This window comes from Spermophilus citellus, assembly GCF_964194105.1.
Source record: "Spermophilus citellus genome assembly, chromosome: 3".
NCBI lineage: Eukaryota > Metazoa > Chordata > Mammalia > Rodentia > Sciuridae > Spermophilus > Spermophilus citellus.
Genome location: NC_138184.1, coordinates 74948380 through 74961353, shown reverse-complemented (window position 1 = coordinate 74961353; position 12974 = coordinate 74948380). Strand labels below are relative to the sequence as shown.

Sequence of the window (12974 nt, the reverse complement as noted above, 5' to 3'; positions counted from 1 at the left end):
AGTCCAAACACAGAGGGAGACAGTGCCATTTGTCCCTTGGCCCCATTTGTCACGCTACATTCTCACCACCTAATACTAGGCTTGGGCCCTGTTCCCTCCTTACCCTGCAAACTCTCTGGGCTGCGCCTGGGAGAATTCATGCAGACCTCAGCTGGAGTCAGAGAACTAGCCTAAGGTGGAGCCCCGCCCGGAAAGGGCAGGGCCTGTTTCAGGTCCGCCCTAGTGATTTTCAGGAGCTGGAGGAGACTGCCTGGTTGAGGAGTCTCTAGAGAAGATTCTGTGACCATAGGCTCCTGTAGAGCGGGAGTGACACCCCGGTTATTTCTCCAGCTGTTTTCAGTCAAACCCTCCCATCTTTGGAAGCCACCTCCCCAGACAAGGCCTGGGGCTCCCACCCTCTGTTGGACGGTAAGTCCTGACCCTGTGGTGGTTGGTCTGCTGATTTCAGGAGGAAACTGGGATGTCCTCTTGGAAGGCACAATGGATACTGAACCCTGTGCTCTGTGGTTAGCCATTTGGGGGACCCATGGATAGTATCAGGTCTGAGTTAGGATGGGGGACATAGAGGAAATAAAGCCAGGCCTATCTTTCTTGGAACCCCCCCTTAGGCAGTAGAGACTCAGCAGCTGTAAGGAGGTAGACAGAGCATGTGAGGTCTGAAGGCCTCCATATTGGAGATGAGGTCTTCACTTGAATGAGCCCTGAAGATGACCAGGCAGGACTTGGGAGGACAGAGATGGCATCCAGAGCTCCTGGCAGAGGGAATGGTCTGGTCAAAGGTCTGGGGGCTGGACAGCCTGCTCATATTCTTGGAGGCTGGAAGGAGACACAAGGTTGTTTCTGAAGCTTGACTTTAGACTGTGCCCTGTGGGGGAGGAGTCTGGAAGTGTCCAGGGCTGGGCCTGATCCTGCTCTTCCCCCTACCTACCCTGTATGGCAGAGCCATGAAGAAGCGGTTCGTGGTGCTGGGCCTGTTTGTCGTGGTTCTGGTACTTGTCATCATTGGTGTCTGCCTCTGGCTGCCCTCCAGTTCCAGGCAGCCCGAACATGTGTACTCCAGGGCAGCTGTGGCGACGGATGCTAAGCGCTGCTCAGAGATTGGGAGGTGAGCAGGACCATCTGACCTGGAGCAGGGCATGGGGTGGTGGGCACACACAGAAGACACCCATGCAGGTGAACCTGGGAGAGACCCTTGCCCCTCCAAGACTCAGTTTCCCCATCTATAATCAGGCTGCCTGAATGAGGAGCTGTCTGTCCTTTTTTGGATCCTCTCAGTAGCCTCTGGTCAGGGGAGAAGGAGACAGGGACCACGAAAGCAGGGTGTTGGTCCCCCTGGGTTCCCTCTTGGAGTGGGTCCCTTTTCTCAGTTCTAAGAGGATCTATCTTTATGGGTGAACCCTGCCATTCTATTCTATTTTAGATTCCTAGCTCACATTATATACAAAGATAAATTCCAGTTTAAAGACTTGAACTAAAAAAAATGTTATTAATAAAAAATAACGGTTTTCTTTTCTTTTCAAGTAAGTTATGCACATTTGTTTGCTTGGAAAGGAGGCAACTATAAGTCTTTAAAATTTCTATGCATGTGGTGGCATAGAATGTAATCCCAGCTACTCAGGATGCTGAGGCAGGAGGATTGCCAGCCTTGGCAATTTAGGGACACCCTATCTCAAAATAAAAAAGGATTGGGATTGTAGCTCAGTGACTTGGGTTCAATCCCAGAACCAAACCAAAAAGCAAATAAAGAACTCCTATGAACTCCTCTTCCATTTTTCTTTGAGTAGGGTGACCAGGTGAAGATGGGCAGGAGGGTGGCGGAGTAAGCACAGGGGCTAGGGAGCCCTGGGTATCTCACCCTCCTGCATGCTGCTGGCAGGGATGTTCTACAGGAAGGAGGCTCGGCAGTGGATGCAGCCATTGCGAGTCTGCTGTGTGTGGGGCTCATGAATGCTCATAGTATGGGCATCGGGGGTGGCCTGTTCTTCACCATCTATGACAGCACTACCCGTGAGTACCTGGGATTGGGGGGTGGAAAGTGAGTGGCAGGAGTTGTCCATCTCGGGGTGGACTTGGGATGGGAGTTGCATAGCTGAGTGGTCCCTGGGTTCCCTCTTGGAGAGGGATTGGGGTTGGTCTGGCCTGCCTACCAGCTTCTCTTTTCAGGAAAAGCTGAGATCATCAATGCCCGTGAGGTGGCCCCGAGGCTGGCCTATGCCAGCATGTTCAACAACTCCAAGCAGTCTGAGGAAGGTAAGCTGTCCCGTGGGCTTAGGGTGTGGGTATGGAGCCAGGATGGGCCACTGGGAAGTTGCCTCACCTACACGAGCATGCCCTTGTTCAGGGCCTGGGGACAGCTCTGGCACCTCTCCCATCCTTTCCTGGCCCCATGACACCCTCTCATAATGACTGGTTAAATGATCATCATGACGTAGGGGAAGGACAGGTTCTTCTGTTATTTCTGCTCAGGCCCTGTAGGGCCAGGTGGTGGTTATATGTGGAAAAAATCATCACAATTTGTGCTCTACTGGTGGGTTCTACATCCAGGGATTCAACCAACTGTGGATGATGGAAAATATTTGAAAAAAAGAATTGGGTCTGTACTGAACATGTTTTGACCTTTTCTCCTTGTCATTATTCCCTAAACAATACAGTATAACAACTATTTACATAGCATTTACATTTCATTAAGTAGTATAATCAAGAGGTTATTTAAATTATACAGGAAGATATACGTAGATTATATTCAAATACAACATCATTTTATATAAGGAACTTGAGCATTCATGGATTTTGGTATCCTTGGGGGGGTCCTAGAACTAATCCCCCATGGATACCAAGAGCCAATTTCATTATTATAACAGCTCACATATTCAGGGTTCATTTAGGCCAGTACCCTGCTCAATGATTTTCGCTGATGAGCCCCTTGTCTCGTCCCTGTATAATTGGGAATGGGGTGAGGATGCTGGATCAATTATTGTTTTATAGGTAGGAATGCTGAGACCCAGAGAGGTCATATAAACCACTGAGATCACACAGCTGGGAGATTTAACCCAGGCTGTCTAATCCTGTGTTTTTAATAGGCATTCCATTCATTTCATGCGTTCATTTATTAATTTGTGGGGATGTGGGGCAGAATCTCTCTTTTCTAACTTGGCCATAAGTGGAGAGGAAACTCCTAAACTCCACAGGTAGTTAAGGGGAAGCCCGTGCCCACCCCCAGGGGCATCATTCAAAGAAGGTAGAATGGATTGTGACATAAGAAATTGGATTTAAAAAGCCAATCAAAAAAAAAAAAAAAAAAAGGGTAAATGTTTTCTCTGATATGTGGAAGCTAACCCACAATAAGGTGGGTGGGGAGGGGGAAAAATAGAGGTTCAGAGGATTAGACAAAGAGAAATGAAAGGAAGGGAGATGGGAGAGGAATCGGAAAGATAGTGGAAAGAATCTGACATAATTTTCCAATGTCCATATGTGAATATACCACAGTGAATCCCACAAATGTATACATCCATAAGACTGGGGCCCTAATCAGAATTAGGTATATTCCATGCTTGTATAATTATATAAAATGGACTCTACTGTCATGTATAACTAAAAATAACGGATTAAAAAAAAAAAGAAGTTGGAAGGGTGGAAGAGTGAGGCACCTTGACCACAGCAAGGTCTGATGCCTCAGGGGAGTCCTATATGATATTCTTTGAGCAGCCTCTTTGGATTCTTCCATGACATGGGTAGTCTTTGATTTTTTAAATTTTCACTATATTTTTATTTCACTATAAGAAACTCAGAATGTGTAGAAATGACATTACTCAGCATATGGGAATGCTTGAATCTTATAGATTTAGTATCTTGCAGATACTTAAAATTCACTTACTTAACAGGGATTCCTTGAACCCCTCTTACAGTGTCAGGCAGTGTCCCAAAGCTGGGGTAAAACACAAAGACAAAAAAATGCACTATAGCCTGGGAAGACTGAGTGATCCAGGTGGAAGGAGAAGGCATAGAGCCCTGTAGGGAGCCAGGGAGGCTGCCAAGAGACCCAGGAGGAGGAGGAGGACAGGGATCCAAGAGAATGGCCTAGGTTGTGTGGGACTTCACAGGTCACTGTAAAGCCCCTCTCTTTTGTCTAAGTAAGGGGGGAGGCCCTTGAGTATCTGTGTGCAGGAGAACAGATCTGGCTAATGGTTTAATGAGACTGCTTGACTGCTGTATAAGGAGAAGGAAGCCAGCAGGGACCTGTCAGGAAGTCATCTCAATAATCCAGGGAGGCTGGAGGATGGTTGGTCATGGGTGGTGCTAAATACTCCTGGAAGATGAGGGTCTGTGATTTGCTGACAGTTTGAGTGGAATGTACATGCAGGGAGTCCTGGATGACCCCAGTGTCTTTGGTCTGCACCTGGATGGACAGGGTGGCCCTCACAGAGACAAGCAGGGCTGTTGGGGAGTAGATTTGAGTAGATACTCAGCAGCTCCGTGTGTTAAATTTGAGATACCGGTTTTGAATGGGCAGGTGGATACTTGGGACTGACAATCAGGGGAGCAGTACAAGCCAGAGGAGGGTAAATTTGGGAGTTGTCAAAACAAGTGGAACCTGAAGCCCAGAGCTGGGAGGATATCATCCAGAGAGAGGGGAGAGGTGGCAGGAGACAGGGCAACAGACGAGGGGACCAGGGGAGCCAGGAAGTTCTGATACAGGGTTGGCTGGGGAGGAAAGAGTGATGATCCCAAGTAAGAGTGATATGCCGGGTCTGGCAGCATGAGGGCCACCTGTGAGCTTGGCAAGCAGGGTGACATAAAAACCCTGATTGGCCTGAGGTCAAGAGAAGACTTTCTTTTTAAAGGTGGGAAGAAGTGTATGCTGGGTGTCAGATCTTCTAAGACGTGTCATTTCTAGATCATAGCAACCTGGCTCTCAGAGACTTTGGGGCAAGAAAGGCAGCTCTAGAGCTGCAGCGGCCAAGCCTGGGCATAACCCAAAGGACTTCCATCACCTCGGTGGTAAAATTTGGGGGTGCCTGGAAGTGAGCAGGAGGCCATAGCTGTGCCTTTCTGGGCAAAGCTGTCAGTGGCTGGATTTGGGCATAGCACGTAGGTAGGCATTGGGCTTGTGGGGAATTAAGCTCAGGAGTCTGTTTCTAATTGACTCGTGGGTTCCTTGAAGGTCATAACTGGAAGGCAAGGCCCTTTATAGTTAGATGGGGAAACTGAGGCCCAGAGAAGGGACTAGGCAGAGATTAGGTCTCAGGAGAGTAGAAAAAAAGGAAAGAGAGCCCTTTTCTTGGGACTAAATCATCCTTGAGGGTTACCTGGGCTTGAGCTGAGTGCAAGTAATACCTGATTTTACTTTGGCACGTTCTAGTGGATCCCAGGAATCTTAAGGAACAAGAAGTCTTGTGGCTGGGGGGAGTTTGGACTGAGAGATAGGAAGGGGTTTGGCTTCTCCCCAGTTTCACTGAGCAACTATAAGCCTGGTACAGGATTTTAGACATGGAGACACTGTGGAGACAGACATCTAACGTTGGGACAGCAAAACACGCCACATGTGCTACCAGCTCCCTATCCTGTGCCCTGCAGGACTCCATGGGCAGGACTCCATCCCTATTTGATCTGTACTCTTCTTTGTAGATCCCAGATATGATCCTAAATATCCCTTTCCTTGGGCTGGGGGTATAACTCAATGCTAGAGCACTTGCCTAGCATGTGTGAGGCTCTGGGTTTGATACTTGATACCTAGCAACACACACACACACACACACAATCACCTTTCCTTCTAAACCTCGCTAGCTCTATCTGTAAAGTGGGTCGGGGAAGGTACTTGGAATGCTGCCTTTCAGAGATCCCAGGGTCCTCTCCTTGGGGGTCACTAACCATGTCTCTCTCTCTCTCTCTTTCTTCTCAGGAGGACTGTCAGTGGCAGTTCCTGGTGAGATCAGGGGCTATGAGCTGGCACACCAACGGCATGGTCGGCTGCCCTGGGATCGCCTCTTTCAGCCCAGCATCCAACTGGCCCGCTATGGCTTCCCTGTGGGCAAGGGCTTGGCAGCAGCCCTGGAAAAAAAACGGGATATCATTGAGCAGACTCCTGCTCTGTGGTATGTCTGCAGGTTTGGGCCTGCCTGAGGCAGAGGCAGGGCAGGCAGGGCCCAAGGATCCTGCAGACTGGGAGGGGCTGATGGAGCTGTGCTCTGCTCTAAGGACTTGTGACTAGGAGGGGGGCACGAGGGCTGAGAAGATGCAAACCCTTCCCACTGGGTGTGGGGACACATTCCAGTCTTGGTTTGAGGACCCTAGTGAAAGCTATGGTTGACCATATGACCTGAATGGTGTGGGATACTAGGAGCTCTGAGCACCAGGGCCAGCCGCCCACCTGTGGACAGGTGCTGCTCATTCTTGGTTCTCCTTTCCCTGAGAACAAAGAGAACCAGGCAGGTGGAGGAGTGGGTCTAGCTGAATCTGCCTCACTTGAGTTCCCCCTGCTCCAGCAAGATTTTCTGCCGGGATGGGAAAGTACTTCGGGAGGGAGAGAAAGTGACCATGCCACAGTTGGCCGACACGTACCAGACGCTGGCCCGAGAAGGTGCCCAAGCTTTCTATAATGGGAGCCTCACAGCCCAGATCGTGAAGGACATCCGGGCGGTTGGTAAGTAGGCACCCTTGCAGGCCTGAGTGGAGAACCCCACAGTAGGGACCTTGACCTGAGTCCCACATCCTGAGGCTTCCTCAAGGCACCAGATTCTCAGGGAGTCCTTGGCAGGGTAGGGTCAGCAACAGTCCATGTAGGTCCACAGTTCTTTGTTTGGTCAGAGAGACCATGCAGACAGAAGAGAAAGCCCTTCATGGGCTTGATGCAGGTGTAGGCAGGAGCTGGGGATACACAAGAGGATCCAGGAGGACTTCTTGTAAGAGGTGGCAGCTGACCTGCAGATGGCTTTGTCAGGCAGAAAGAGGAAGGGATTCCTGCAAAGGGCATAGTATGTGCTGAGTCCTAGAGAGAGGCAATTTTGATTCACCAGGAAAGGTCATAAGGGCTAAGGGTAGGCTTGTGAGAGAAGTGTTGGAGGGATTTTGTGGGACAGGCTGTGAGGGCTCAGTTATGGCCTTTTTCTTGTTACTTTTGTCTGTTTCGTGGAGGAGATTGATTGACATGTTGACCTTTACTACTAATGCCAGAAATTAGGCTGTAAATACTCTCTTTGGAGCCAGTTCCCTGTAGAATTAGGAGCCTCCATCTACCCATTCATCAAGGGAGGAGAGGTCCAACATGGGGAACATTGGGAACAGACATTCTCCATTTGGAAAAGACCCTTTGTAGAAATGGGTGAAGGTGGGCCAGGAGGCCAGTGAGTCGTGCAGATTGAGGGCAATGGGTCTAGACTGGATGTGGGTGGGTGGTGAGTACCATTATGAAGAATAGAGGACCTGGGCCCTTAAAGAATGAACAGGACTCCTACTTGATGGTCCTGTGGCTCCTCCCCCCACCACGGTACAACTCTGTCCTGCCCAATGGTGCCACCCAATACCCCCATATGCAGCCCTGCTCCCCCATCCCCACTACAGTGCAGCCCCATCCCTGTGTCTACCCCTTTGCAGGGGGCATTATGACAGTTGAGGACTTGAACAACTACCATGCGGAACTGATTGAGTACCCGCTGAACATCAGCCTTGGGAACTCAATATTGTATGCGCCTAGTGCCCCGCTCAGTGGGCCTGTGCTGATTCTCATCCTCAACATCCTCAAAGGTAAGCAGTCCTACCACAGCTTTGCTAAAGGGCTCCACAACACTGCCTCTCCCTCCCTGAACTCCATCCCTGCTGCATCCTCTGCCAAGGCCTCCCCAGCCTGCTACTAAGTGCATGGCTCACCCTCTCCTGCAGGAGACAGTGTGGGGTGACCAGGGCTATCCATGATGGGCAAAGCTCAAGGGCTGGAGGAGGAGGGAAGAAAGGAATTCGGGGAAGGGGAGCCTCGCCCAGAGGGTTCAGCTGGTAAATCTAAGTGATCATCTGTGACTTTGTAGATCTTGAGCCTCTGGCTGGATGTGTGAGGCCCAGGCTGGGCAGTAGGGCGGGGAGCTTGCCTTATAACAGCTTTCTGAAGTGGCCACTGATGTTGACTATTTAGTGTTCCCTTAGTAGAGCTGGGAAACGTGGCTTAGGGAGACATTAATCCTTTGAACATCTCCATGCCCCTGGGGCCTACCAACGTGCACCTGGCTCTGACCAACTAGGGTATAACCTCTCTCGGGCAAGTGTGGAGACCCCCGAACAGAAGAGCCTGACATACCACCGCATTGTGGAGGCCTTCCGGTTTGCCTATGCCAAGAGGACCCTGCTTGGAGACCCCAAGTTTGTTGATATGACTAAGGTAAGGGGCTGGCCTATAATGGGCAGGGTCTTGCCATAGAGTAATCAGGTGATCTCCCTGGGGCACCCCAGCCTTGTGCATGTTTTCTGAATCCACTCCTCCCACAGACTTTGATTGTGGGCCTATTGTGTCCGGGGATTGGTTATTCCAAGCCCCACAATTTCTGCTCCATGGAGTGCATAGTATGGGGAGGGCTGGGAAATAGACTTGACAAGTTAGCAGCCCCTCTCTAGCTAAACTCTAACTCAAGGGCTTTTGCACATGCTGTGCCCTAGGCTTGGAAGATTCTGGAGTGGTCAATGTTGAGGTAAGGAACATAAGGGGATGTTGTAGCCATCAGGAATAAGAAGGATGTGCAAGAGAGGTCAGGAAGTAATGTAATGCTTTTCTGATCTCCATGCCAGGCCTGACCTCACCTGGCCCCCTCATTTGCCAGATGCTTCCATTCCATGCTGGGCCTCTCCTGGAATCCCTGTCATGACCCTTCCTGCCAAAGGCCCTCACGTTCCTCCTTACCCCTGCATTTGGGCTGGCCTTGCAGATCCCCTCACACTGACCAGGAGGGGACTCAGTTTTCTTGGTGTCTTCTCTTTTCCAGTGAACATTCTGTACTACACACCCTGCAATTGCCACTGTCACCACAGCCATTGACCTGGCATCTTATCTCTCTGAGAGGACAGAAGTCACCCTGTTCTTCCTCCCTCTGCCTTCCCTCCTGCTGGCCCTTCTGTCGGGCCCATCTTCTCCTCCTTCATTTTAATTTATTTTTTAATATGTTTATTTTATGATTCTGGGGATTGAACCCAAGGCCTTGCATGTGGTAGGCAAGCACTGTACAATGGACACACACCATGGAGCCATATCCCCAGTCTGTCTCCTCTCCCTTTAGGCCCTATCCTTCCCCATTCCACTCCTACACTCCTAGGTCTCCAGATTTCGCCTCATTTTCTTCTTTGGATTTTCATGGCAGCATCTCACATAGTTCACCTCTTTCTTTCACTTTTCAAATTCACACCTATACAATGAAAAAAAAAAAAAAGAAAAAGAAAAAAAAAAACGGAATTGGGAGTCAGTGGTAACATGTGTGAGGCTCTGGGTTCAATCCCCAGCACCACCACAAAAACAAAACAAACAAACAAAAAAACCCCAGATGTGACTGTACACCTGTTTTCTTTCCCTTGATCCCCCAGATGTAGATATTCTGCTCTCTTTCTGTCTTCTCTCATCCCCTGCCCCCCACTCTCCATACCCATGTTTTTGAGTGATTAAACATGGGTGGCCTATGTCATACTTTAGATTATCTCCTAAGAGTGAGGATTTATACATACTGTGGCAGCCAGAAACCTGACATGGAAGCCACGTAACCTATTAGCAGCCCATGTCAGAACTTCCCTGAGGGTCTCAATTGCACATGAATTGATGGTCCAAATTCCATCAATTCATGTGCAATTTGGCCATGATGTCTCTCCAGTCTCTCAACCTACAAGAGACCCCCTTGATTGGTTTGTTCATAAAGCCTAGGGCAATTATCTCAAAGTATGTCCCACATCCCAAATTTGTCTGTTTCCACAGGAGTAGATTTGGGCTGAACATCCTTCCCTTGCATTGGTCAATTAATGCACAAGGGTTGCCCAAACCCTCTTGAGGCATTTTTCTTGCTCCGCTTCCAGGGGCCCTTCCTCTCTGCTTCCCCCTCAATTTCCTCTTCTCTGTCTACCTTTAATCCTGCTTTGGGGATGTTGGCCAGGCTTTCATGGCTTTGAATAGCTTCCTGGTGCCAACATTATGTTTATCTCTCAGTCTGACCTTGCCCATGAACTCTACATACCCATGCTCATGGGTCCACCCACCTGAGTCATGCTCTTCAGTGTTTTGATGGACATGTGTCCAAACTCAAGCCCTGATTGACCCAGACCTGTCCCTTCTGCAGTGTTTATCTCCCCAGTTAATGGCCACTCTGGGCCAAAGACCTCAAGGTCATCCTCTCTTCTTTCTCATGGTGGGGTGGGGAGTGAGTCACCATATCTCTCTCCTAGTTATTTACAGCCTCTCCTTATCTCCCACATGGACAGCAGAGGGACCATGTGAAAATGCCCCCCAGCAAGCTCACTCCTCTGCCCCAATCTTGAGTGACTCAGACCAAAAAGCCACTCCGTTCTTTTTGAACCTATGAGGCCCTGTGGAATGGGCCTCAGCCTGTATCTTTAACCTCTTCACCCCTCATGCCACTTACTCTCTGCCTATCACTTGCCTCAGGGACTTTGCCTCATTCTGGGCTCTGTTCAGATGTCACTCCCTTTAAGCAGCCCTCTCTGACCACTCTTTCCATACCTCACCCTTATCCATCCCTCTTATCTGGCTTCTCATTTCTAGCACTTTCCACGCCTGCTATTGTTTCTGAACTGCAGGGACCTTTGTTATCTGTTCCTTGCTGATTCCTCAGCTCTGGGCATATAGTACACTCCATAAATACTTGCATTAATGATTGAATGTGGCAAGAATCTGGAGTCTTGGGGGACGGACAGGCAGTCAGACATCCAGAATTGTTGTTATGCAACAAAGACAGGCTAGAGAGTCAATGAGATGGGTCACGTGGGATGCTGGGCCTATTGCCTGGGCCCTGGGGAGCCCCAGATGTTTTAGGGTGCAGATTACTTAGGTTAGACCTGTGCTTGGGCTTCCTAAGATCTGCTAGGACAACCCTATGTCCTGCACCCTGCCCTCCCTTCCCACTCTCTCAGGTCAGCTCTGGGTCTCTGACAGGTGATCCAAAACATGACCTCTGAGTTCTTCGCTAACCAGCTCCGAGCCCGTATCTCTGATGACACCACTCATCCAGCCTCCTACTACGAACCTGAATTCTACACTCCTGATGATGGAGGCACTGCTCACCTGTCTGTGGTTTCAGAGGACGGCAGTGCTGTGTCTGCCACTAGCACCATCAACCTCTAGTAGGGGCTGTGGGGCTATAAGGAGGGGCAGAGCTGGGGGTGGGGATTGAGCCAGGGGCTGCCTGTATATCCCATAACTGGGGCTCCCACTTTTATATCGGGAAATAGAGACCCCACCTGGTGGCATGCCCTAGCTGGGCCTCATAGGAAGCAAGCCTGGGCTGGGGTGGGTGGACAGGAACCTGGCAGGGCTTGGCCAGGCTGGGCATAGCTCTCTGACCTGGCCCATTGGCAGCTTTGGCTCCAAGGTCCTTTCTCCAGTTAGCGGCATCCTATTCAACAATGAGATGGATGACTTCAGTTCCCCCAACTTCATCAACCAGTTTGGGGTGCTTCCCTCACCAGCCAACTTCATCAAGCCAGGTACAGCGAGGAGATCCTGAGGCAGGGGATTTAGGTTGGGAGAGAGTTGGTATCCCAGATACCAGCTGACCACTATATCTGTCCCCTCCTGTGGGCCACAGGGAAACAGCCACTCTCATCTATGTGTCCGTCGATCATCGTGGGTCAGGATGGCAAGGTCCAGATGGTGGTGGGAGCCTCTGGGGGCACACAGATTACCACGTCCACTGCATTGGTATGTGCTACCTACTCACCCTCCCTAACCCTGTGCCTGGACCAAGCTCACACTTTACCAATTCCCTCACCCCCAGGCCATCATCCACAGCCTCTGGTTTGGCTATGATGTGAAGCGGGCCGTGGAGGAGCCCCGATTGCACAATCAGCTTCTGCCCAACACCACAACGCTGGAGAAAGACTTTGATCAGGTGGGCTGGGGGTTGGGGAAACTGAGTCACTGTGTGGGATCACAGGGCATTCTGGGCTGGAGGCCTGCATCTTCTGAGTGGACAGTGGTGGGTGTCCTCTGCCCAGGGCAGATGGTCCTCACACCTGCTACCTGAGTCGTCCTGAGCCCTTATGTAATGAGAGCTAAGCCACCCGTTCTAACAAGACCTCATGGGCTGAGGTATCCCCCCACAACTTGCTCTTCTTGGTCACTTGGCTGGAAATGGCACCATCTGGCCCTGTGAGGCCCATGACCACACAGGAGTGGTTCAGATTACATCTGGGACCCTGATGACGTCTCCCTTTCCCCTCTTCTCTGCAGGCGGTGGTTGCAGGGTTGAAAACCCGGCACCACCAAACCGAAGTCACTTCCACCTTCATCGCGGTGATCCAGGCCATTGTCCGCACAACCAGTGGCTGGGCAGCTGCTTCAGACTCCAGAAAAGGCGGGGAGCCAGCCGGCTACTGAGTGCTTGAGGTGGGCAAGACTGACCAGCAACCCAGGAACAAGATATTCACCAGAGCCAAGAGTGGGACTTTGGCGGGACATACTCTCCCTAGGAGTGACAGAACAATGTAATAAATGGGGCCTCTGTGCCAGGTTGTGGGCAGGCAGCCTTGCTGGCCGGGCTCTCCACTGCCTGGGTCTCAGTGTCTTTTGTGTGAAAATGGAGCCATCTAGCTGGAGGAGAATGAACAGACAGGATCTGGAGGTCTTTGCACTGCAGGTTGTGGAATGAACCTCAGCTGTTTTTTTGTTTGTTTTTCTTCAGGGCTGGGAATTGGACTCAGGGCTGTTCTACTGCTGAGCTACCATCTCAGCCTTTTAAAATTATTTTTTTTTGAAGTACTAGGAATTGAACACAAAGTGG

At 50.4% G+C, this 12974-nt stretch overlaps 1 protein-coding gene across 1 annotated transcript; it reads left to right on the top strand.

Moving 5' to 3' along the window:
- The first annotated feature begins 271 nt into the window (after positions 1-271).
- GGT1 (gamma-glutamyltransferase 1) lies at positions 272-12731 on the top strand. The gene is made up of 13 exons (XM_081285690.1): positions 272-408; positions 941-1105; positions 1877-2007; positions 2164-2250; positions 5900-6092; positions 6483-6640; positions 7591-7740; positions 8229-8365; positions 11129-11316; positions 11552-11679; positions 11781-11893; positions 11970-12083; positions 12425-12731. The coding sequence occupies exons 2-13, from the start codon at positions 945-947 to the stop codon at positions 12569-12571; spliced, it is 1707 nt and encodes a 568-aa protein (XP_081141816.1). The 5' UTR covers positions 272-408; positions 941-944; the 3' UTR covers positions 12572-12731.
- The last annotated feature ends 243 nt before the right edge of the window (positions 12732-12974 follow it).